Source organism: Lepisosteus oculatus, chromosome 19 (genome assembly GCF_040954835.1).
Source record: "Lepisosteus oculatus isolate fLepOcu1 chromosome 19, fLepOcu1.hap2, whole genome shotgun sequence".
NCBI lineage: Eukaryota > Metazoa > Chordata > Actinopteri > Semionotiformes > Lepisosteidae > Lepisosteus > Lepisosteus oculatus.
The window spans coordinates 10,658,196-10,677,838 of NC_090714.1; the positions used below are offsets into that span (position 1 = coordinate 10,658,196).

Below are 19,643 nucleotides of genomic sequence, written 5' to 3' on the forward strand. Positions count from 1 at the left end.
TGTCTGTGAGCTTCTCTCTCTATGAGGATGTGCCACACAGAAGTACAGAATTCTCTGAAATTTGTAGACCCCCCCTCGCCACCCCACTTTGCTTTCAACATTTGGTAAAACACAAAAATTGCCCACTCCAAATGGAAACAATAATGTGAAAAGACTGCAGGACGCAGATGAAAATGAAAGCCAGCGTTTTGAAATGCATGCCAAAGGCCACAGAAATCAAATGGCTTGGCTGTATGGAACGAGCAGAGGAAATCTGATCACCAAGGCAAAAAGAGAAGGGTTTACATGTCATGAAGAGCACATTCTCATTGGCATGCGAGTTGTTAATTACCCAGAAGGCTTTGTCTCTCTTCCTTCTTCTTAGCTTTCTGTTTGGCCTCTAACTGAACGACGGAGAGAGGAGTAGAGATGATTGGGGAGGGCATGGCACTGGCGGCAAACCGAGCGAGCAGCCCTAACCCACTCTCATCCAGAGAGGGAGAGCAGAGGCCATCACTTCTCTCTATCTCGTAGTCATACTCTTCGTCGTCATCCTCCTCTTTCTCAGAGGTGTAATCTGCCAATAGAGAAGAAAAAAAAAATTCACACAAGGCACTCTTGACAGAAGGGGGCTGGTCCATGCAAAACGTACACGAGTCGGCTTAAGACAGATTATATTTTAAACTTTGAGAGAGAAGCGTAAAAATGCCACTAAAGAGCTTTACAATTTGACACCTACGTGTAAAAAGGATCAGTGGGGATCGTTATATTTCCCCTGAATCACTATTCACAAAAATAAAACATTTGAGGAAAAAATTAACAGTAGTTAAGACTGGCATTTTGAAAGACTTCTTGACAGCTGAGATTTGCCTCAGAAAAAAATTCTGTTTTAAACCAACTCGTGCAGCATGTAGCTCTATCCAATCTTAAACTGGTTTTGACTGATCAGATTACTATTTGCCATGAGTGTTATTGGATTTGCTCAAAGAGTATTCTTGGAAAAAAAGAAGCATGCAAACACATACAGTCATGCAGAACAGATGTACACTGAAACACAATGTCGCCTACAATAATGTAACACACATGCATTTTCTGTCATACTACCACAGACATTTTAAGGCTACTTGCTCACTGAATATGTCAACATGGTTCTCATCTGTCAAAGTAATCTGGTGCCGAAGAAGCTAAATTTAGCCCGGATAAAGTGTTCCTGTATTTATACAGGCGTTTATCTTGCCAATAAAAATGATTAAAGTACAAGAACTAAGCTTAGTTCAATGCTGAAACAGTGTGACAAGCAGGGTGGGCAGCATCTAGTAGATACAACAGAATTAAGGGGAATTAAAGCAGGATTTTATTGTGCATGCTATTCAGCATCTTTGTAAAGTAAAAGGCTTGTGATGCAAAGCTACAAATAAAGCAAGACCTGACAAGAAAGGCTGGTGCTACTCTTTGCTGATTTAGCTGAATGAACACAACAATGGGGTAAAAAAAAGAAAAACATATCTGCTGCAAGCAGAAATCCTTACTAAAGGAGACATAAATTATTAACAGTTAATTCTAAGAGAAGCTTGTCACAAGTGGGGAGGGGGAGAGAGCTGTCGAGCATTTTCAAGGACTGGATGCTACAAACAATAAGTAGCACTAACCCAAGATCCCACACATTTAGCTTCATTAGCTAATGAAAAACACATTAATAGACATAGACAGAAAAACATCTTAGAACACGACATTCAAGGTTATTGGCAGCCAGATGCTGGTTAGAGCATTTAATAAGCAGAAGGTGTACAGGTTAATGTGAGAAGTAAACAGAGGATTTAAAAGCAGGAGACGTTTGGAATAAAAAAAAAAACCAATTAAGTTGAAGCACCATGATTTTGACAGAGCACATTCTTCTTAAACATAAAAACAATTAAAATATATATGGTTAAGGAAATTCAAGCAGGCCTACAGCAAACAAAGCAGGCTGTGTGCAGGCAGACCTTCACAGCTTCTGGGGTCTTTGTTAGTTATCATTCTTAGTGCCTTTCAAATGCAAACTAATGAACAGTTGAAGAGTACTGTACATCTGAGAGTTGTTTTGGAGTTCTGGCCTTTTTAGCCATGGTTATTTCTTTAAAACAGTTGCCCCTGTAAAAATGTATCATGCTTCACAGTCTAATACGGTCATAGTGAGTGGGGGGAATTTGTGTTCGAGAAGGACAAAGGAATTCAGCAAAAATAATGAAGTCCAGAAAATAAGTTATACAGACTACGAGACTGATTTACATTGATATTTATGGCAGTGCATTATTTCAAGCATCATGAATAGATTAAAATATTATATCAACTCACAACCAGTGCTCTGGTCAATATGGAGGTTTAGTGTCCTTTGCACTGTTTAAACTTCAAATGGGGATGAACCTACAAGAATGACTAGCTTGTAGCCACTGATGGGCCTCTGCATCAACTGATACACTGGAAGTGTTAAAGAGCTGGAACTGGAGAAAGTATCATTCTAGCTTCCAGAAAAGAAACATTGCATCACCTTAATCGTATCACACTCTAAAGTGGTTGTTTCCCCAATTTTCATGCTGATGGACTTTGCCTGCATTAGGATATTGAACCAAATAACTCCTTTCCAAAAAAAGTTGCAATATGCAGGTCTCTATCTGCTTTTGCACATAGCTGATCTCACAACACATGGAGGAACATCTACTTTTGTAAATTACTGTTATAAAACAAAACGCTGAAACTCAATCATTTCAAGTCATATAATTATAAATGCTTCTAAATAACGTTTGAGGTCGTGCTGCTGGAAATCCACTGTGTTTTTACTTAAAATCTAAATATAAAAACATTTTTTTTCAAGATGAATGCTCTTTTTCGGAGAATTGCAACCCCAACCAGCAGCGTTTCAAACGTCCATTTGAGAAGACAAAATCTGCGCAAACAGTAAAGCCTTCTTTAACCTCAGTCATGGAAACCACAACCCGTTTACAGGAGAAAACCACAGGCTCCCTTTATTTGACAGAGCATTCCCCATCTTTGTCCAGCACCCATGACTCCTAACCCAGTTCTTTAGGATCTTCATTAACAGCATCAAATTAAAATTGTATTGTTCTGCTGGCAGTAGGACGCAGGATGATGCATTTAGGAATTAGTGATGAAGTTTTTCACACTGTGTATGAAGATGCACAGAGCCATTATGGGGAAGATTATGATGTGAAATAAGGCAAATTGAGAATAACTTCACAGACCTTTTAGTTTAAAAACAGTTAAGGAATAAGCCATCTTCTCAATTAGAAATTCATATTTCACCTTCATTAAATAAATGACTAGCTAGCACTTTTAAGGCCGCAACCCAGAAAAACCTCTGTTATGGAAAAACAATATACAAAAGAGATCCTAATTCTCCCATTCACTTTGCCATTTCTTCGATATAGCATCTTCTTGAACAAGGAAATACCCCAGGGATTTCACCAAAACATTCCATATTTTTAAGTGTTTATTCCTATTCATCTTTAAGGACGGCACTTTTTAGATTCTTTACAGAGGGAATAAAAAGCACGTTTCCTCATGCTGAGTGTTCAGTCTCTGCACCACGTTCCTGCCTGCTCTTTATAACTCACTTCAGGTCTCTATTTTAATTAGAAAGGGATTAGTAAAGGATAAGATCTCAAAGATGGGTGTAAACTTCGGGCTCTTGTGCCTGGCCATGGTAGAAAGACAATTTCCAATCCCTGCCTAAAACCGGATTTAAGGACTCATAGAAGCCCTCTCGAATACCAAAGAGATCGGTTTTGATGAATGCTTATTCAAAGAAATAACCATGGCATTTTGACAACTTTGGCAAGGTTAAATTTGAAAAGTTAAACAAATTCAAGAGGATTTGTGCAAACATCTCATTCATAGGCTCCACGGAATATTAAAAGTCAGGTTTCAGCTTTTCTTCTGCGATGTAAAATGTGCGTACATTGGGGGAGGCGGGATTAGTAAAATGTTAAAATTCAAAAGCTTACATCAAGAAAAGGGTGATGCTCCTACCTACAGAGCAATGGTCATGGCTCAGGTGACATGGAAAGTGACCTCGTGCTGCGCAGCTGTCTGCCCTACTCCCAGCCAATCACTTTGCCTCTTTTTTTTTTTGCGGAGGGATGAGCAAATGCATAGACCGATACAGACATTCAAAAGCATCATGGGTAGGAGGAGGGGGTCAGAGGTGGAGGGGTGGCCAAGCAGCTGCAGGGAGAAAGCAAGCAATCTAGAAAAGCTAGGTTATTCATTGTTTAGTAAACAGGGAAAGCCATTAGGTACCCTATTGTCCAAATATCCCTTCATGATGACCAAAGAGGAGCAGTCCGACAATCCAAGTAAAAAACTTTGCTGGAGTCATTCCAAGCTGCGACCAGTTGCTGTACCAAGCACCTCTACTGTAGGGGAGCTCACCACAGGATCACAAACACCCATTATGTCAACTATAAAACATGCTGATAGGCTTCATATTGCCCTCATTACTCTTGCACCCTTCTCTAAAAACAATTATCTTCATGATTTAAAATATGGTTACTTTGACCTTACTCTTACGAAATTTTGCACTAGAAGATGATGGCAGCTGAGCAGCTGAGATAACTAGCACCATGCTACATGCTGATCTGCATAATCTGGGTTTTGTAACAAGTGGGCAAAAGGGCAAAGTACTCATTAACGCAGCTTTTCCTCACATGTTCCTCCCCTTTTAAATGAAAAGAAGAATGTGCTACTACTGTAGTGAATTTAGTAAAAAAAAAAATTGTTAAATGTATTAGTGTTCAGCAAGCAAGGGTGTCCAGAACATCAAGAAAATAATCAAATTTAACTCTTGCCTACTACCAGTGCTAGTTGTCTTATCACTGGTGTTCATTATTGTAAGAATTTGCTTTCAGTTTTAGTTTTTCTTTTTGACCATTTTTTTTACAATACAACAGGTCATCTTCTGATTGGACACACAATATTTAAATTTGCTTTGACCAATACTGAAACAGTGTTGCAGTTTCAGCTTGGAATTTTATAGGATTATCAAATGTCTAACAAAAAGGGATATTTGAATAACAGAGCAGTAAACTGCATTTGGGAATGAAGTGAAGCAACCTAATAACCTAACAGGAGACACAGCAAGAGAGACAAAGCACACTGTTTTCTTTTAGTTAAAAATGAAATCAACATGTTTAATAAAGCTTGATACCAAACCGCAGTACAAAGAACAAGCTATTCACACACCCACACAACATTTTCCAATTTACAATTCCACTGACGCCTCTGAACAAGGCCAAGCAAAAACAGGAACAAAAAAAAGAAAAATCAAATAAAAGAAATCATAAGGGGGACTCTAAAAAGAGCCAATATTATAAATCACAGTGATACAGGTAGAGAAAATGGCAGGCTATGCTGCCAACATTAAAGATGGCCGCCTTAGATTGAGGTCACCACCAATGATGGCCACAACCATTGTTGGGGGTGGAAGGAGTAAAATCGGGGCTACCATCTTTTTTTTTTTCTTTACGTATCGAGGTTTTGGTCTAGTAACCTTGGTCAAACGAGTCTTCCGAAGAGTCACTGAAGGAAGACCGGGCCTCTGCCTCCTGAAGCAGCAAAGCAAAGTGCTTGTGTTTTTTCTTGCTGACCGCCTGTTTTGATTTGAGAGTTCCTGATGGCAAGCCTCTCTTGCACGATTGTCGGCTCTTCTTGGACACAGAACTGTACAAGCCAGGCCTTCGGGCCTTGCTTGCTGGGATACTCAGCATGGAGTGCAGTGGCCATCCCTCCTTCATTGATTCATCCTCCTCTTCCGAGTCAGTATCTGTTTTCAAAGACAGGCATCGTATCAATGGGACAGTACAGCAATTCTCCCCTAGTTATACATCATGACCCTTCTGCTTCTATCACTATTTGTGCAGTGATGCCAGACATCCCCTTAAGATAAAACACATCAACGATATACTAAAAATGCATCCTTTCTTTACAACAGTACAAGCAGAACGAACAAGAGCTACAAAGTAGTACATTTCACACATTAGAGCTAAAACAAATACACAAACTTCACCTTCCAATCCAGCTAGATATGTCAAAAAGACTGAACCAAGAGCTTTTCTGTATTACACATTTGGAAACCATGAAATTTTACAGTTTAACTTGTAGATTATGAGTATAGGAATATGTAGCTTCCTCCTGGCTGCCCGCTTAGAGAGCTGTTTAAGCTCTGCATCGAAGTACAAGCAGTTTACCACCAATTGGATAACTGGAGCAAGCACTTTGACCAACTGAGACCAACATGGACACCTCTCTACTTTGTGGTTTAATTTGGGTTATCAGTACTACATTTATTTTGAGTGTTTCATTAAATTAGTATGTACTCCAAAGTCTGAAAGTATGCTATACCACACCAAATTCAGTCATTTTCATCAATATTGTATCTAGATCATGGAAAAATAAGAACAAATCAGAGATACTGAAGTTGAAGACAACTACATTTGACTACATAGAATAAAATAAAATGTATTTATCTCAGAGTAAATGATTAAACAATGCAGCAGCAGCAAAGATTTAAAGTGCACTGTGATACCACTTGCACAGTGATAAAGGATAAAATCATACATCTTTCAAAAAATTTGTCAGAAGGCACATGACCAGAAATCGGGAATGTGCAGTCATGCATTAACCTCCATTTTCTTATAACTACATTCTTTGAACCGAAGAAAATTGTGCGTTCTTATTCCTGTAACACATAAATCTTTAGGTCTTGTGCAAAGGAAAACCTTCCACAGATTAAAAAAAGACAACCTCTCAAAGAGCTTAAACTTACTGTATGAGTAACTGCTGACTTCGGATCGAGCAGGAGAATACGATGCTTTCAGCTGACCTTTAACCTTTATCTCAGGGTCCATGTTCTTTGTTTTGGCGGCCATTTTGTTTTTACCTCTGGATGGTTTCTGCAAGAGGCTAAGACCTTTGGAGAGGTTTTTCTTGCCTTCCTTGCCTTTCATCTCCATCTTGTGGAACATCATGTGCTTGTTGCAGCTTCCCGAGCTGCTTTTCAATTTTCCTGAGGAGCCATCTACAAACTTAAAAGGGGACTTGTTCAGTTTATTGAGTTTGGTCAGAGACAAGGCTTTGTCCAGTTTGGTTGCTAACTGCTCCTGTTCACTCACTCTCTTCTTTTTCTTACTTTTTAACTGCACCTGTTGGGGGAACGATTACATTACATTCATTAGATTGCAAAAAGAAAAAAAACATTTGGATGACTGGAATGCGACAACAGCAAAACAAGCACATTGCAGCCTTGCTTTTCACACTTCTAGTAAACGGAAGTAGAAAAAAGTATTAATTGAAAACCACACTCCCTTCAAAAGTAATGAAACCACCAAGCATTCAAAACCAAGGCTAAAGAGCTAACCTCTTGAGAGCAGCTCGAGGACAACTCCTGGTCATTCCAGCTCTTGCTTCTCCTTTTGAATGTCCCAATTCTACTATCCACATCCTCGTCATCCTCAGCGTTTGTTCCACGAAATCGTTTCCTCCCTCCTTCACCCGTCTCCGAGTCTTCGGACAACAGAAGACTCCTCCCAAGCCTGCGAGGAGGAGTGAAACAGCCATTCTCCAGCATTCGTTGCAAAACGAGCATTGAAAAAGTAGGATGGTCTTTTTGTTCTTCAAAAGAATGGGGATTCAAATAATAATAATTAATAATTGTTTACACTTATATAGTGCTTTTCTGGACACTCCACTCAAAGCGCTTTACAGGTAATGGGGACTCCCCTCCACCACCACCAGTGTGCAGCATCCACCTGGATGATGCGACGGCAGCCATAGTGCGCCAGAACCACACATCAGCTATCAGTGGGAGGAGAGCAGAGTAATGAAGCCAATTCAGATATAGGGATTATTTGGAGGCCATGATTGGTAAGGGCCAATGGGAAATTTGGCCAGGACACCCCTACTCTTTCCACGAAACGCCCTGGGATTTTTAATGACCACAGAGAGCCAGGACCTTGGTTTTACGTCTCATCCGAAGGATGGCGCCTGTTTACAGTATAGTGTCCCCGTCACTATACTGGGAGCATTAGGACCCACATGGACCGCAGGGTGAGCGCCCCCTGCTGGCCCCACTAACACCTCTTCCAGCAGCAACCTTAGTTTTTTCCAGGAGGTCTCCCATCCAGGTACTGACCAGGCTCACACCTGCTTAGCTTCAGTGGGTTGCCAGTTGTGAGTTGCTGGGCGATATGGCTGCTGGTGATGTGTACATTTTTATAAATGTGGCTTTCTATTTGGGGGTTCAAATACTTGGAAAAATAAAGAGATGCACTACATACGCTGAGCATGGTAGCTGCAAAAGGACTACAGCTCAAAGGAATTGGAACCAGCTGAGCTCATCTTATGGAACATTTAGTAAAAATAAAATACTTCCTTACGAATCCCTCAGATTGCTCCTGTCAATATTTACTTGGCAAGGTGAACTTAGTAAATCAGATTACCCCAGACAACTATCTCTCCTTTCACGCCTTGCCACAAAACGGCTAACTTCACACCAACTTAAAAAGTAGCTGGTCTTTATTGGGTCAGCAATGAGTGAGCACATACTTTCCACACTTAGTGTCCAGTCTTCCAGCGGGCGGGGAAAGAGCACAGAGACCGTGTTTCCTCTTCCTGGGCCTTCCCGGGCCTCTCTTGGCCAGACTGCGGTTCTTCTCATCATGCTTCTCCCTACAGTGAGAACAAACCACAGGATTTACACCATGTTGGACAACTTCAATAAACCAAAGAGTGTTGCATCTTTTTACTTAGCAATGTGCCACTTCCTCACATTTGTTCTACTGACAAAGATCACTGCAAATAAAATTAACTGTGTTGTTGGAGTATCTTCTACCTTGTTCTGCCTAATGATACAAGATGAAGCCGTCTTGAAAGAAACGGGCACAAAATCAATGACACCACTAGATGAACTTTAATAAACATCATACATAGTGCCTTTCATGTGATAATCCTTAACAATAAAGATTATTTTAATTCATACAACAGTTAACAAGCAGATGAATAACTCAAACTATTAATGTACCTAAGTGCTAACCTTTCATGTATTCTATCCAGAAGAATAAATAAAAACTGGTGAAACAAATATGAAAGAAGCAGCTCTTCAATAAACATGTTGATTCTGAAAGGGCGATAAAAGCTCATCTTCTACGTAAAAAAACAAACAACCCCAAAATTGCAAGCAGCCAGCGGGGGATACTCACTCTGAATCCCTGCGTTTCTGCAGCTTGACCAGCTCCCTCTGCTTGTCCTTGTATCTCTTCTGCAGCTCTGCTAGTCTCATCCGGTAATCCAGCTCCATGGCATCCATCCCTTCCATTGCTGATTTGATGGAGAAGAGCTGTAGTCAAACGGGAATCGAGAAAGGAAAAAAAAAACATTTACTTGACCCAAACTGCCACGTCCTCAATAACAGGCCTCAATCTTTCAATGGGCAAGAGCAACTGACAGAGACAACGGGTCACTATTTATCCTGGTGTGCCCAACAATGAAATTCAGAACAAGGTATACTTTGAAAAACTTTAAAAAGGGAAGCATACGTGCTTGGTATATATACACATTTAAAAGGTATTTAGAACACTTAGATTTTCTTCCCAAAAAAAGACTAATTTTCCAGTGGTAGAAATGCAGGAACTGTTAACATGAAGCACTAACCTTTAGTAACCATCTAGTTTAATCCACTATGCCACATTTGTTGCGTATCACCCTTTAAACTTTAATTACAATAACTAAAATCATTTTATCTGCAGTGTCAGAATTCAAAAGAGAAACATTAAAGTTTTAATGGACCACCTCTGCCACCCTGGAAAGCATGCAAATTAAATTGTTCTAATTACACGCTTAAAACACTCCACGGTTACAAAACGCATAAGACAGTCTGCTTGAAGAGACGTCTGCGCCAATCAGCCGTGCAGTTGAAGGCCCTTGACAAAAAAGATTTGGAAATGCATCTGCAAATCCTTCACAAGAAATCAACTTTGACAACCAGCAGCTTGCATCCATACATATATGCAAACGCTAAAAAAAAAAATCTTCTGAATAACATATGCTGCACCACAAAATCAAACTGCTTACAGGCTCATCCTTCTTCTGCATCCAGCTATACTTCTTGTTGGGGTTGAGCTCTCTAGGGAGACGAATGGTAACTGCAGGCTTACACTCCAATGCCTCCATTAACACCTGCCTGCCAGCAACCAGAAGGCTCTCCAAGCCACCTTGCATCATACCTGCAAATGTACAAAAAGCTTGATGAAAATGCTACCCTTTCTCTTTGGATAATATCTAAAAGAGAAGCAACGGAGCATCACTTCCTAATTTGTCGAACAGTACACAGTGAGGAGGCACTGTGGTTCAAATTAGACGAGCAAGTTCAGAAAAGAAGTAAGGGTGTCTTCTGTCCGTACAATGCTCCATCTTATTAATGCCTTCCCATCAATTTATAGTCAGCTTCAACATTCCAACCAAGCCATTTCAACGTAATCCATCACGCCTAACAGTGAAGCACTAGGACCTGAAATGGCAAGGAAGGACCTATTGCGTTTCTGAAGATAAAAGACAACACACCCCCAGGATCACCTCTTTTCAAAACGGCAACAGAACTTACAGTGCATCTCGGTCTTGCGCCTCTCCAGTTCCAGCTCGGCTATCTCGCTCAACAGGGCGATCCCCTGGAGAGCAGTGGACTCCAGGCGGGTGAAACCCGAGGTGCCCTCCAGCACAGCGGTCAGGGGGTCGCTCAGGGCTGGGAGAGAACTCGCCTGGGGCAGCTCGGATGCTGCCACCAAGGCAATCATTCCTGCCATTGGATCTTCAGGCGTGATGTCCAGAGTACCCTCTGGAGTCAGGTGTGGAGGTAAGGAATCCTTCTTGAACGGCATATCCTCGAAAGGAGCTTCCATCGCATCCGGAGGCTCGGAAAAGCTCTCCTTCGCAACGGGTTCAAGATTCGTGTTGTCAGGCTGTAAAAAGCTCTGGCTTTGGTGTTCAAACTCTTCTTTTGTCTCGTAGTACGACGTGGAGCTGTTGAAATCTGCGTTCAAGGAGCAGGCTGGCTTCTCCTCCAGCTCTGCTTTGGGCCCAGGCTCAGTTGTGGATTCTGGCACCTGGTACGAAGGCTGCTGGCTTTGGAGGGACTCTTCTTCTTGTTCCACCTCCGCGCTCTTCTCGGCCTCCTCCTCTCCCTCCTGCGCTGCCATGCCAGTGGAGTGGCCCTCCTGCTCAGCACACAAATCTAGGTCTTGGCTGGTGTTTTCAGCCAGGTCCACACTGCTGTGGAGCTCGACGTGGCTTGGGTGGCTCAGGCCCTCTTTGCAGTCTTCCAGGCCTGGCTCTTCCCTGAGTGCTGTCCGGTCCTCCATTGGCTCTTCCTCCAAAGAGGCCTGCAGAGGCTCCACCACAGTTGGGGAGTGCAAATGCAGGGGCTTGACATCGGCTGAGGTAGCCAGGTGTTCCGAGGTCTCTGCAGGCAGAGGTACATCGGGGGCCAGCCTGTCAGCCTCGGAAGCAGCAGCTGGCTGAAGGAGGTAGGGGTAGTGGCTGCCAAATGGGGCAGTTATTGATTGGTACGGATAGCCTGGAGGGATTTCTATAAAAACATAGAAAGGAAGGAGCGTTCAAGACTTCAGGAGTTTATGCAGAAACCAGTGAGTTTCAATGGACTAAAGCTCCCTGTGACAGAGCGACAAAACGATTAATCACAGGCTTATACTTCAGCACTGAGGCTTTATGAAAGTTTCATGAGCCATATAGCCCTTCTCAAGAACAAATCCCCTCTGTGCTCCGGCATACATATACACAAGCACATTACTGCAAGCATAAAATTCTATTTATACTCTACATCTAACATATTAAAAATGTGTTTTTTTCTGAAATCTACTTTCTGTATTCAGAGCAAATGTCAGGAGACCCATACACAAAACATAATATAGATCTTTTGGTTCACAGTACATTGCTCTGGAGTGAAACTAGTGCTGTGTTCAAGTCCCTTTTGTAGTGATAACTTATGGGTTATTCATTTAGATTTTTGAGTAAGCAAAACAAAAGCAGCACTAGGCATGACTTCACATGTAACACAGGAAAAGCACTGAGTAACTTTCATGTCATTTCTACAATTACTATTTTCTTGACTGTTTCATTATTCTGTATGAAAACAGTACCAAATCTGAGTCTTTGGTCCACCAATCCGTTTTCCCAAAAACATTACCTAGAACATTATTCCAAACTTTCAAAAAGGTAGAGAAGAACTTGAAAGGCAATGGGAAGACTCCTCAACCTTACCAGGAAACAGGGCCTGGAAAGGTGAGGAGGCCTCTTTCGGCAAGTCCAGCTTCTTCTTTTCTGCCTCTTCCATCGTCTCCTCCTTCGGTGGGCTGGGGGACGGCGGCGGAGGCGAGGCAGGAGCAGGGCTGGGAGGGTGAGGGGTCGGGGTGGAAGGGTGGGAATAGGACTGTTGGGGCAGGGCCTCTTCCGATTTCTGTCGGGCCTCCGACTTGAGGGCGGCGACGGGGGAGGGCAGCGGCGTCAGGGCTTTGCCATAGGACGTCGAGGGTGTGGGGGAGCGCGAATGTGGCTTTCTGGTATGCAGGGCTATAGCCGAGGTGGCCGAGAGACCCTGCTTTGCACCTTCACTGCTTCTTTTTGCTGCCTTGTCCTCCTGCTCCGCTCTATGCTCATTTGCCTTTAACCTCTCCTGTTGAAATAAGAGAATGCCATTAGGGTGGTTTGTCAAGAAACTCTTACATGCCTTATTTCCATAGGCATTGGTAATCCCCCCCACTCCCTCCACAAACTACTTTTTTTTAAAACAGTAGGAAAATAATGAATGGCAAACAGTGAAAAATAGTATAACACAACATCCCAACTTTTCAAACCTCTAAATTACCAACACAGGGACTGAAAGGCAACAATCGGATGGATATAAAAGAAGCAGTATACAGAACAGATCTGACCCTGTCACCCCATGTTCACGAATCCAAGCACTAGGCAATGATACATAAAGGATATCAAGATAGGCCAAGATCCAATGATCTCAGGGGGTGGAATACGGCTACTGCCAGAGCTGTGGCAATACCAGCTAACCAAATATATTACTTTACAAGAGCAAGAGAGGACTGCAAGGAATTGTTGCAGTCTGGAGACTGTTGCTTGTTTGGAGAGAGAAGTAAAACTCTTTAAATCATGCTTATTTTCTTGGCAAGCTCTGTTTTAGTGACCGTATCATGAGGTTTATCCATTCTTTAAAACCCACCACTCATAAAATCTTTAAGAACACTAATAACGCTAAAGCAAAGTTGACAATGAAGTTGGTCTTCGTCAGTGCAACAGTCCTTAAAGCAGCTGCTTTCACTACACAAGGATTTAATGACTGGGCACCTTCTTTAATCATGGCAGAGCAGCTCAGGCCAAATACACCAGGGAAGAAAAACAGAACAAAATCTAACAGCACCTAGAAAAGAAAGGGGAATCATACCACTAGACTTACATATCACTCACTGAACCTTTAAGTTTCAGCTGTGAAGATGGTATCACATCTATTTCCAATCTGTAGTTCATCTGCTAATTCAAAGCCAAGATCCCCCAGGAAGAAAAGTCCTTTTTCTTCAATCAAACAGAGATGATCACTGACCTCATCAAACGTTATAAAACACTCGGATGCGATCCACGAAAAACCCTCCCAAGCAGCAAACAAGTATAACTTGAAGTCGGGGATTCAAGGCAGGAAACTCACCACGAGTTGAGCGCTTCTTTGAAGCTCCATGACCTGGGCGGCCTGTTGCTGTATCATGTAGAGCTCCTGTTGGCGCAGCAGCTGCTGCTGAGACAGTAGCTGCAGCTGGTGGGCATGCTGGAGGGAGCTGCCTGTTGGAGGGTACATTGCTGACCAGAGTGGGGGTGCTCTCTCCATTAATTCAGCTGATAAATAGAAAACAGCCAACAGCATCAGCACCATAAAATCCTGCCTTAAATGGACTCTTATATGGAACTTTTGAGGCTGGTCCTCAGAATATCCTTCACCAGTTTGATACTGATGCTTCAGCACAGGGCTAAAAGCCAATAACCTAACAAACATGAGCAAAGCTTACAGTATTCATTGCACAAAGAATGATGCCGCTTGAAATGAGGGAAACGGTTCTCAAATGTCTGGCATGTTTGTAAGTCACAGCACTACAGCACTCCGGTTATTCACTAAGATGACCATAGAGAAACCCTCTCAAGAGGGCATCACTGGGAGTCCATATAGGCTCTGAATTTATTTAAAACTTAACTACAGAATTTGCCTAGTGATTTAATATAGTATTTTTCTCTCAAAAACCACAGAAGTGAGAAACCAGTCAAAGAGGCCAAAGAGTATTGCAGCAAGCCTAACCAGAATGTTTTTTTACAATCAAACTATTAAACAAATTTAAGCTAGTCACGATATCCCACAACGCATAAAGAACAGTTTGCATTTACAAAATGAGACATGAAAAGGGCTGAAGACCCTCACAGATTGAAACATTCAGAGGACAAGCTGCATACCAAAATGCGGCAGATGTTCAGTTGGGATAACAAGAAGCTGGCCAGACTGGGGGTCCCGTGCAAACTGGTAGGTGGAGGGGATGGAGCCAGGCAGGGTGGGTGGGAACCCTGGGGGCAGTCCTTGGTGGAGTGACGGGTGACCCAGCCCTGTTCATATGCACAGGAGAAGAAGAGGAAAAATTCAGACTTCAAACTTCATACATCATCCTTTGAACAAAGTGCACCAACTTCCATCATGGAACTTTCCTGGTGTGCTTGAAAATGTCTGCAGCACTGCAAATTGTTCAAATCTCATTTTCTCATGTGTCGAGGAAGAGCTAAAAAGATCAGAATAGGAAAGAACAAACAGTTCTTCTGTTGGCTTCGGAAACCAAACTGTACAACAAAGATAAGACCAACAAGTGTTCTCTATCTTTTGTCGGACAAGGCCGAGCAATTGAGCCAACCCAAGAAATACAAACAAGAAAACTGATCAACTCTAAAGTTACTAGTTTAGCCTCACACTGGATAAAATGTATCAACTCATCCATATTCCACAGAGTCTTGTGATAAACTACCTTTCAATTTTCGTTTTTCCAGACTCTGTGAAATAACCATGGGAAAAAAAAAACAGCCCCGGATGGTTTCAGTGACCTAAATCCGTTTTAATAAAAAATAATGAGGCATCTAAAAGAGCTCGGCTAGTCCGTAAACCCGTTTTAAAGTGATTTACAATTTTATTTACTAAAATGTTTATCCAAGAAGATAGTCTTAGGGCTTTTAATTAAACAAGATTAAATAAAAGCATGGTTTTAGGCTTCAGAGAGGGGAGTGTTTACTAATGCAATGAAATGTTAAAATCACTTTAAAAGAGTGTGCTGCCCAGAGATGAAATGCATTAATGCACCCCCTCCACACACACACAACACGAGCGCCCTGCGAACTTCAGAGGGCGAATAGATCCAACACAAACCTTCAATTACACATTACATTAAAGACTGTTCTAGCAGTCTTCCCTGAAACTATAAAAGCCTCATAGCCCGCTGATCCTAACCGGGATGTGCGCTTTGATAGAAACCTGAACATGTTTCGGTGCTTTTTCACATTTTGCATACTTCCGTCAATGTGTTAAAATCAGTCACTGCTTTCTACAGCATTGTTTCCCCAAACCTACCAGAAAATCAGGTTCACTCTGCTGCATGTCATTCTGGGACACGTGGGACCGGACAGAGGATCGTACTGCTTACCATATGGGGAGCTGGGGAGCCACATGGAGGGGCTGCCAGTGCGGGGAATCCAGGGGTGGGATGGTAGGTGAGAGGTCGGGTCGGCAGGCCATCGCCCAGCTCCAGCCAGGCCTGGGCCTCCCGTCACCATCAGATTAGGATTTAACCCACTGGCAGAAACCACCGGAGGGTGGATCCGCGTAAACTCTGCCAGCTCTTTACTCTCCCTGGAAGTGAGAAGTTGAGGACCGAATGAGAATGGAGGAATACAAACTGGCCAGGCTTGGGCCATGCGGCACTTATTTACGTGGGAAGAACTGGCCGTGGCGACGAGATCAGGCTTCACATCTAGAGCACTACGCGGTGTGCACGCATCTCCCCCTGTAACACCAGCTTTGAGGCATCAACACGAAGAGCACAGGGACAGCGGTTTGATGAAAAGGTCGACATTACACACTCGAAAGTCAATTGCAGCCTTTGGAGCTATAGAAAAAGATCTATACGCTGGAGAGAGCAAACAAAGTATTACTCTAATTATCAAGAAAGCAGCAATAATAATTCACCTCACAAAGAATTCCACACGGTAGACAGTAACTGTAAACAGTAACAGTGAAAGAGAGAGAGCAAATAATTTCACTGGGCGGGCTATTTCCACAGTAGGGGAGTTTGGGATTTTTTTTGTGCAATCTGGATGGGTCCCTGCTTTTGAAAAAGGTTTATAGCAGTTGAAAACCAATTATATAGCGATACACAGACCAAAGATGGAAAAAAGCCTAACAGTAAAATGTTTTAGTAGTAAGAGACAGAATATTTTTATAGATACAGTACCTCCAGTAAAAAGAAACTTTTCTTATTGCAGTAGTATTTTTTAGCCAATTTAAAGCTAATTTAGGGTTCTGCTCTTTACAAATGCTTTTTTTCTTCTCCAGTCTCTTTGTGGCAAGTCTTCTCTTTTGGTTTTTCACAATGGCCATTTGCTTCTAAACCATGTCTCACTATGGGTGTTTGGAGGATTTATATAGGTTGCTAAGGACATTTTTCTTCATATGGCGCATGCCATAGTGGCCTGTATTCATTAGTTATGGGAAATTAATTCTTACAACAAGCAACCTTCAAAGGACAAACATCCTCGCTTTTTATCAACCCTTATCACTGTTTTCCACACAACAGCAGGAAAAATAAATCTCTTAACAGTGCAGTGGTTCCACACCTTTCTGAGAAAACTAGGGACAGACTTTCTGTTGTGGTTTCATTGTTCTTCCTAAGGGTTTGAGCCTGACTGCTACAACTCAAACAACTGGCTTCAGGGCCAAAGAGGACAACATCAAACCCTCCAGACTTCAATGTTTACACAATAAAACGGCTTTCATCTCAAGACAATGCAAAAATCCGCCATAAAAGAACAGCAATAGAGAAACAATTCCTCACATTCTCGTGTTCTAAACATTACTCATCTGGTTTAATTTTTATTTGCTTTCCCATCATTGATTATTGGAAATATTTTCTGAAAAAAATTCAAGTTAATTTCCTGGATTGATATGCCAATCTAGAGCAAACAGTAGCTGACTGGCCAAAACGATACTGAACCATTTCAGGCCAACATGACATGGACTGCATTTCTTTACACAATGCAAAATTTACATATCTAATTCAAATAGATAGCAGCAGGAATCATGGATGCAGTATCCGGAAAACTAGTTAAATTTAAAAAAACCTCCATGACACGGGTTGAGAACTGAAATAAATACCAAAGTATTGGTATTTTATTCTTTACACAGATCTCTTGTGCCTAAGCTTTCTTGTTTTCACAGGCTACGTTTAAAAGCACATCATTATGAAATTGTCTCATCTCATTAACGATGGTGAAAACAGTAATTAATGCAAAGCCAAGGCTCCAGGTCCCCCACTTACCGGAGCAGCTTCTCTTGTTCCCGTTCCAAACGGCCCGCCAGGAGACGGTCGTCACGGTGACGGCTCCGGTCATCTCCACGATCCTCCTCTGAGCGTCCCGACCCTTGATGGGAGAGGGGAGAGCCGTTAACTCTTCAGCATTCAAAACGGCATTTCCATATTTGCCGGCGAGGACGTTGGCGGATCCAAACAAGCATTACAGAGAGGGCTGTTTGATTTAAAATTTAGTCTGGAACAGCTCTGAGGTTGGCCAAACGGTCAATTCCACTTTGTAAGCAAAATATAAATGATTTAACACATGTTCTTCGCTGGCTGGCTCCAGTATAAGACAGTTGTCAGCAACAGCTGGAAGTTCACAGTACTTTTTATTAGACAAGGTTCCAAAAGTTGTTTTTAAATTCGAAGTTTCCGTGTGTACTATAAATACTGTCACAAGGAATGGTAATATTTTTGTGCATGAAAGTCACCTGAGTTTTAAATTCCCAGTACCGCGTGGCTAAAAAAATAAAATCAGAACAAACCCATTTTCAGTCCCATTGAAAATGCCAGGATTTAATCAACACACTTTGCTTTTTATTCCCCCAACAAATAAATTAGAGAACATCAACTGAGCCGGAGTATTCTCTGTGGGTAAATCGGGGGCTAAGCAACCTGAATCAAAAGACCAATACAACCACGACTCTGAAATAATCTTTCAATCACCACAAAATAAGCAAGTAGAACCCTAACAAACATTTTTAATAACACTTACAAGAAAAGCATTCATTAAATACTTAAATACAGGGTTACTACAACGTATGCAGTTATGGGTATGGAAGTGAAGGGCACATACTATAAACTTTCACCAAAACATTCCTAAAGCTTCCATTCATGTGAAAAACCTTTGTGGGTTTCAATTCCTGTGTACAGTACAGGAGGTGAGAGATAGCTCTTCAGCCTGTTTGCGATTGTTATATTTCAAGGACACACACTGCCATTGTGTGGATGCCAAGTCTAGTATTATGTACAGTGGCAGGGTGCAGTTTATAAGATCACCGATGACAACTCCAGAAACATTCGCAAACACTAGCTGGAATGTTTTTTTTTTACGACACACATGGAAACGCTGCAGTGGGGATACATTCTTGATTCTCAACTAGCAACGGCTGTTAATGTGTTTTAAAGAGGGCTCAAAGCTAGCACAAGCACCTAAGCTGTTTCCCTCAGCAAGCTGTCCTTAGGATGAGCTACGCATCTTGGAAATCGTGTGACTGAAGCAAGTATGGCAGCAATGCACTGTACTTATCTTGTTTTGTCATGACGGTAGAAAAACACAATTCTATACATACTGCATATGTCAGTTACAAATAAGGAATATATACACTGCCATAACTTTAAACCTGGTTAACTACACAGATTTTCAAACTAGTAGTTACCAGTCATTTTTAGGCAAAGAAGGAATCTGTTTTTATCAATGTAGTCAACCTTTGAACATTCACAGGGACAATTGGACATGGGTGTTCTCAGCAAAAAGGAATTGTGCTTCTATACACCTCAAAAGAAGAGAAAGAACAGATCTGAATCACGTATGCTTTAGAGGAAAGGCTCAGGCCTGTTTCCTAGGATACCAAGACCAAGTTCTAAATACCAGCATTTTACTCCACAAACACTGCAGATTAGTCACCTAAAGCCTGCTTTCTATTTTTTAAATACTCTGTAAATTCAAACATTCTCCTCTCAGCACAAGCAGGCTAATGTTATTACTACAATCTCCTGGCACAAGGGAGGAAATAAATTAATGCTTTTTCTCGCTCTCTCCCAAAGGCTGATTCTATTGCTTAGCAACAAACCTCAAGGCCTATTAGAATTCAGTCCTTGTTTGCAGTTTTTAGTTCTGCTCAGTAAATTACATTTAATGCAGGCAGGCAGTGTCTTAGTCAGTGAAAGGCTCAACAAACTGTTCCCCGATGCAGGTAGGGCCTACTGTGGGCCAGGGAGGCCCTA

The 19,643-nt window shown here is 41.9% G+C and overlaps 1 protein-coding gene across 5 annotated transcripts in view; it reads right to left on the reverse strand.

Annotated features, from left to right (window-relative positions):
• tnrc18 (trinucleotide repeat containing 18) overlaps window positions 1–19,643 on the reverse strand; it is an 84,803-nt gene that overhangs the window by 27,469 nt on the left and 37,691 nt on the right. For 4 of the 5 annotated variants that reach the window (XM_015360238.2, XM_015360241.2, XM_015360240.2 and 1 more), the window contains exons 6-18: window positions 17,661–17,763; window positions 15,771–15,976; window positions 14,545–14,691; window positions 13,754–13,938; window positions 12,304–12,715; window positions 10,631–11,611; window positions 10,102–10,253; window positions 9,231–9,367; window positions 8,578–8,700; window positions 7,391–7,565; window positions 6,800–7,175; window positions 5,525–5,797; window positions 332–556 (exon numbers count right to left, since the gene is read on the reverse strand). In XM_015360238.2, the coding sequence (XP_015215724.2) occupies window positions 332–556; window positions 5,525–5,797; window positions 6,800–7,175; window positions 7,391–7,565; window positions 8,578–8,700; window positions 9,231–9,367; window positions 10,102–10,253; window positions 10,631–11,611; window positions 12,304–12,715; window positions 13,754–13,938; window positions 14,545–14,691; window positions 15,771–15,976; window positions 17,661–17,763 (3,495 nt within the window). The remainder of the gene's footprint in view (window positions 1–331; window positions 557–5,524; window positions 5,798–6,799; window positions 7,176–7,390; window positions 7,566–8,577; window positions 8,701–9,230; window positions 9,368–10,101; window positions 10,254–10,630; window positions 11,612–12,303; window positions 12,716–13,753; window positions 13,939–14,544; window positions 14,692–15,770; window positions 15,977–17,660; window positions 17,764–19,643) is intronic. The other variant, XM_015360242.2, reaches the window with a different exon arrangement.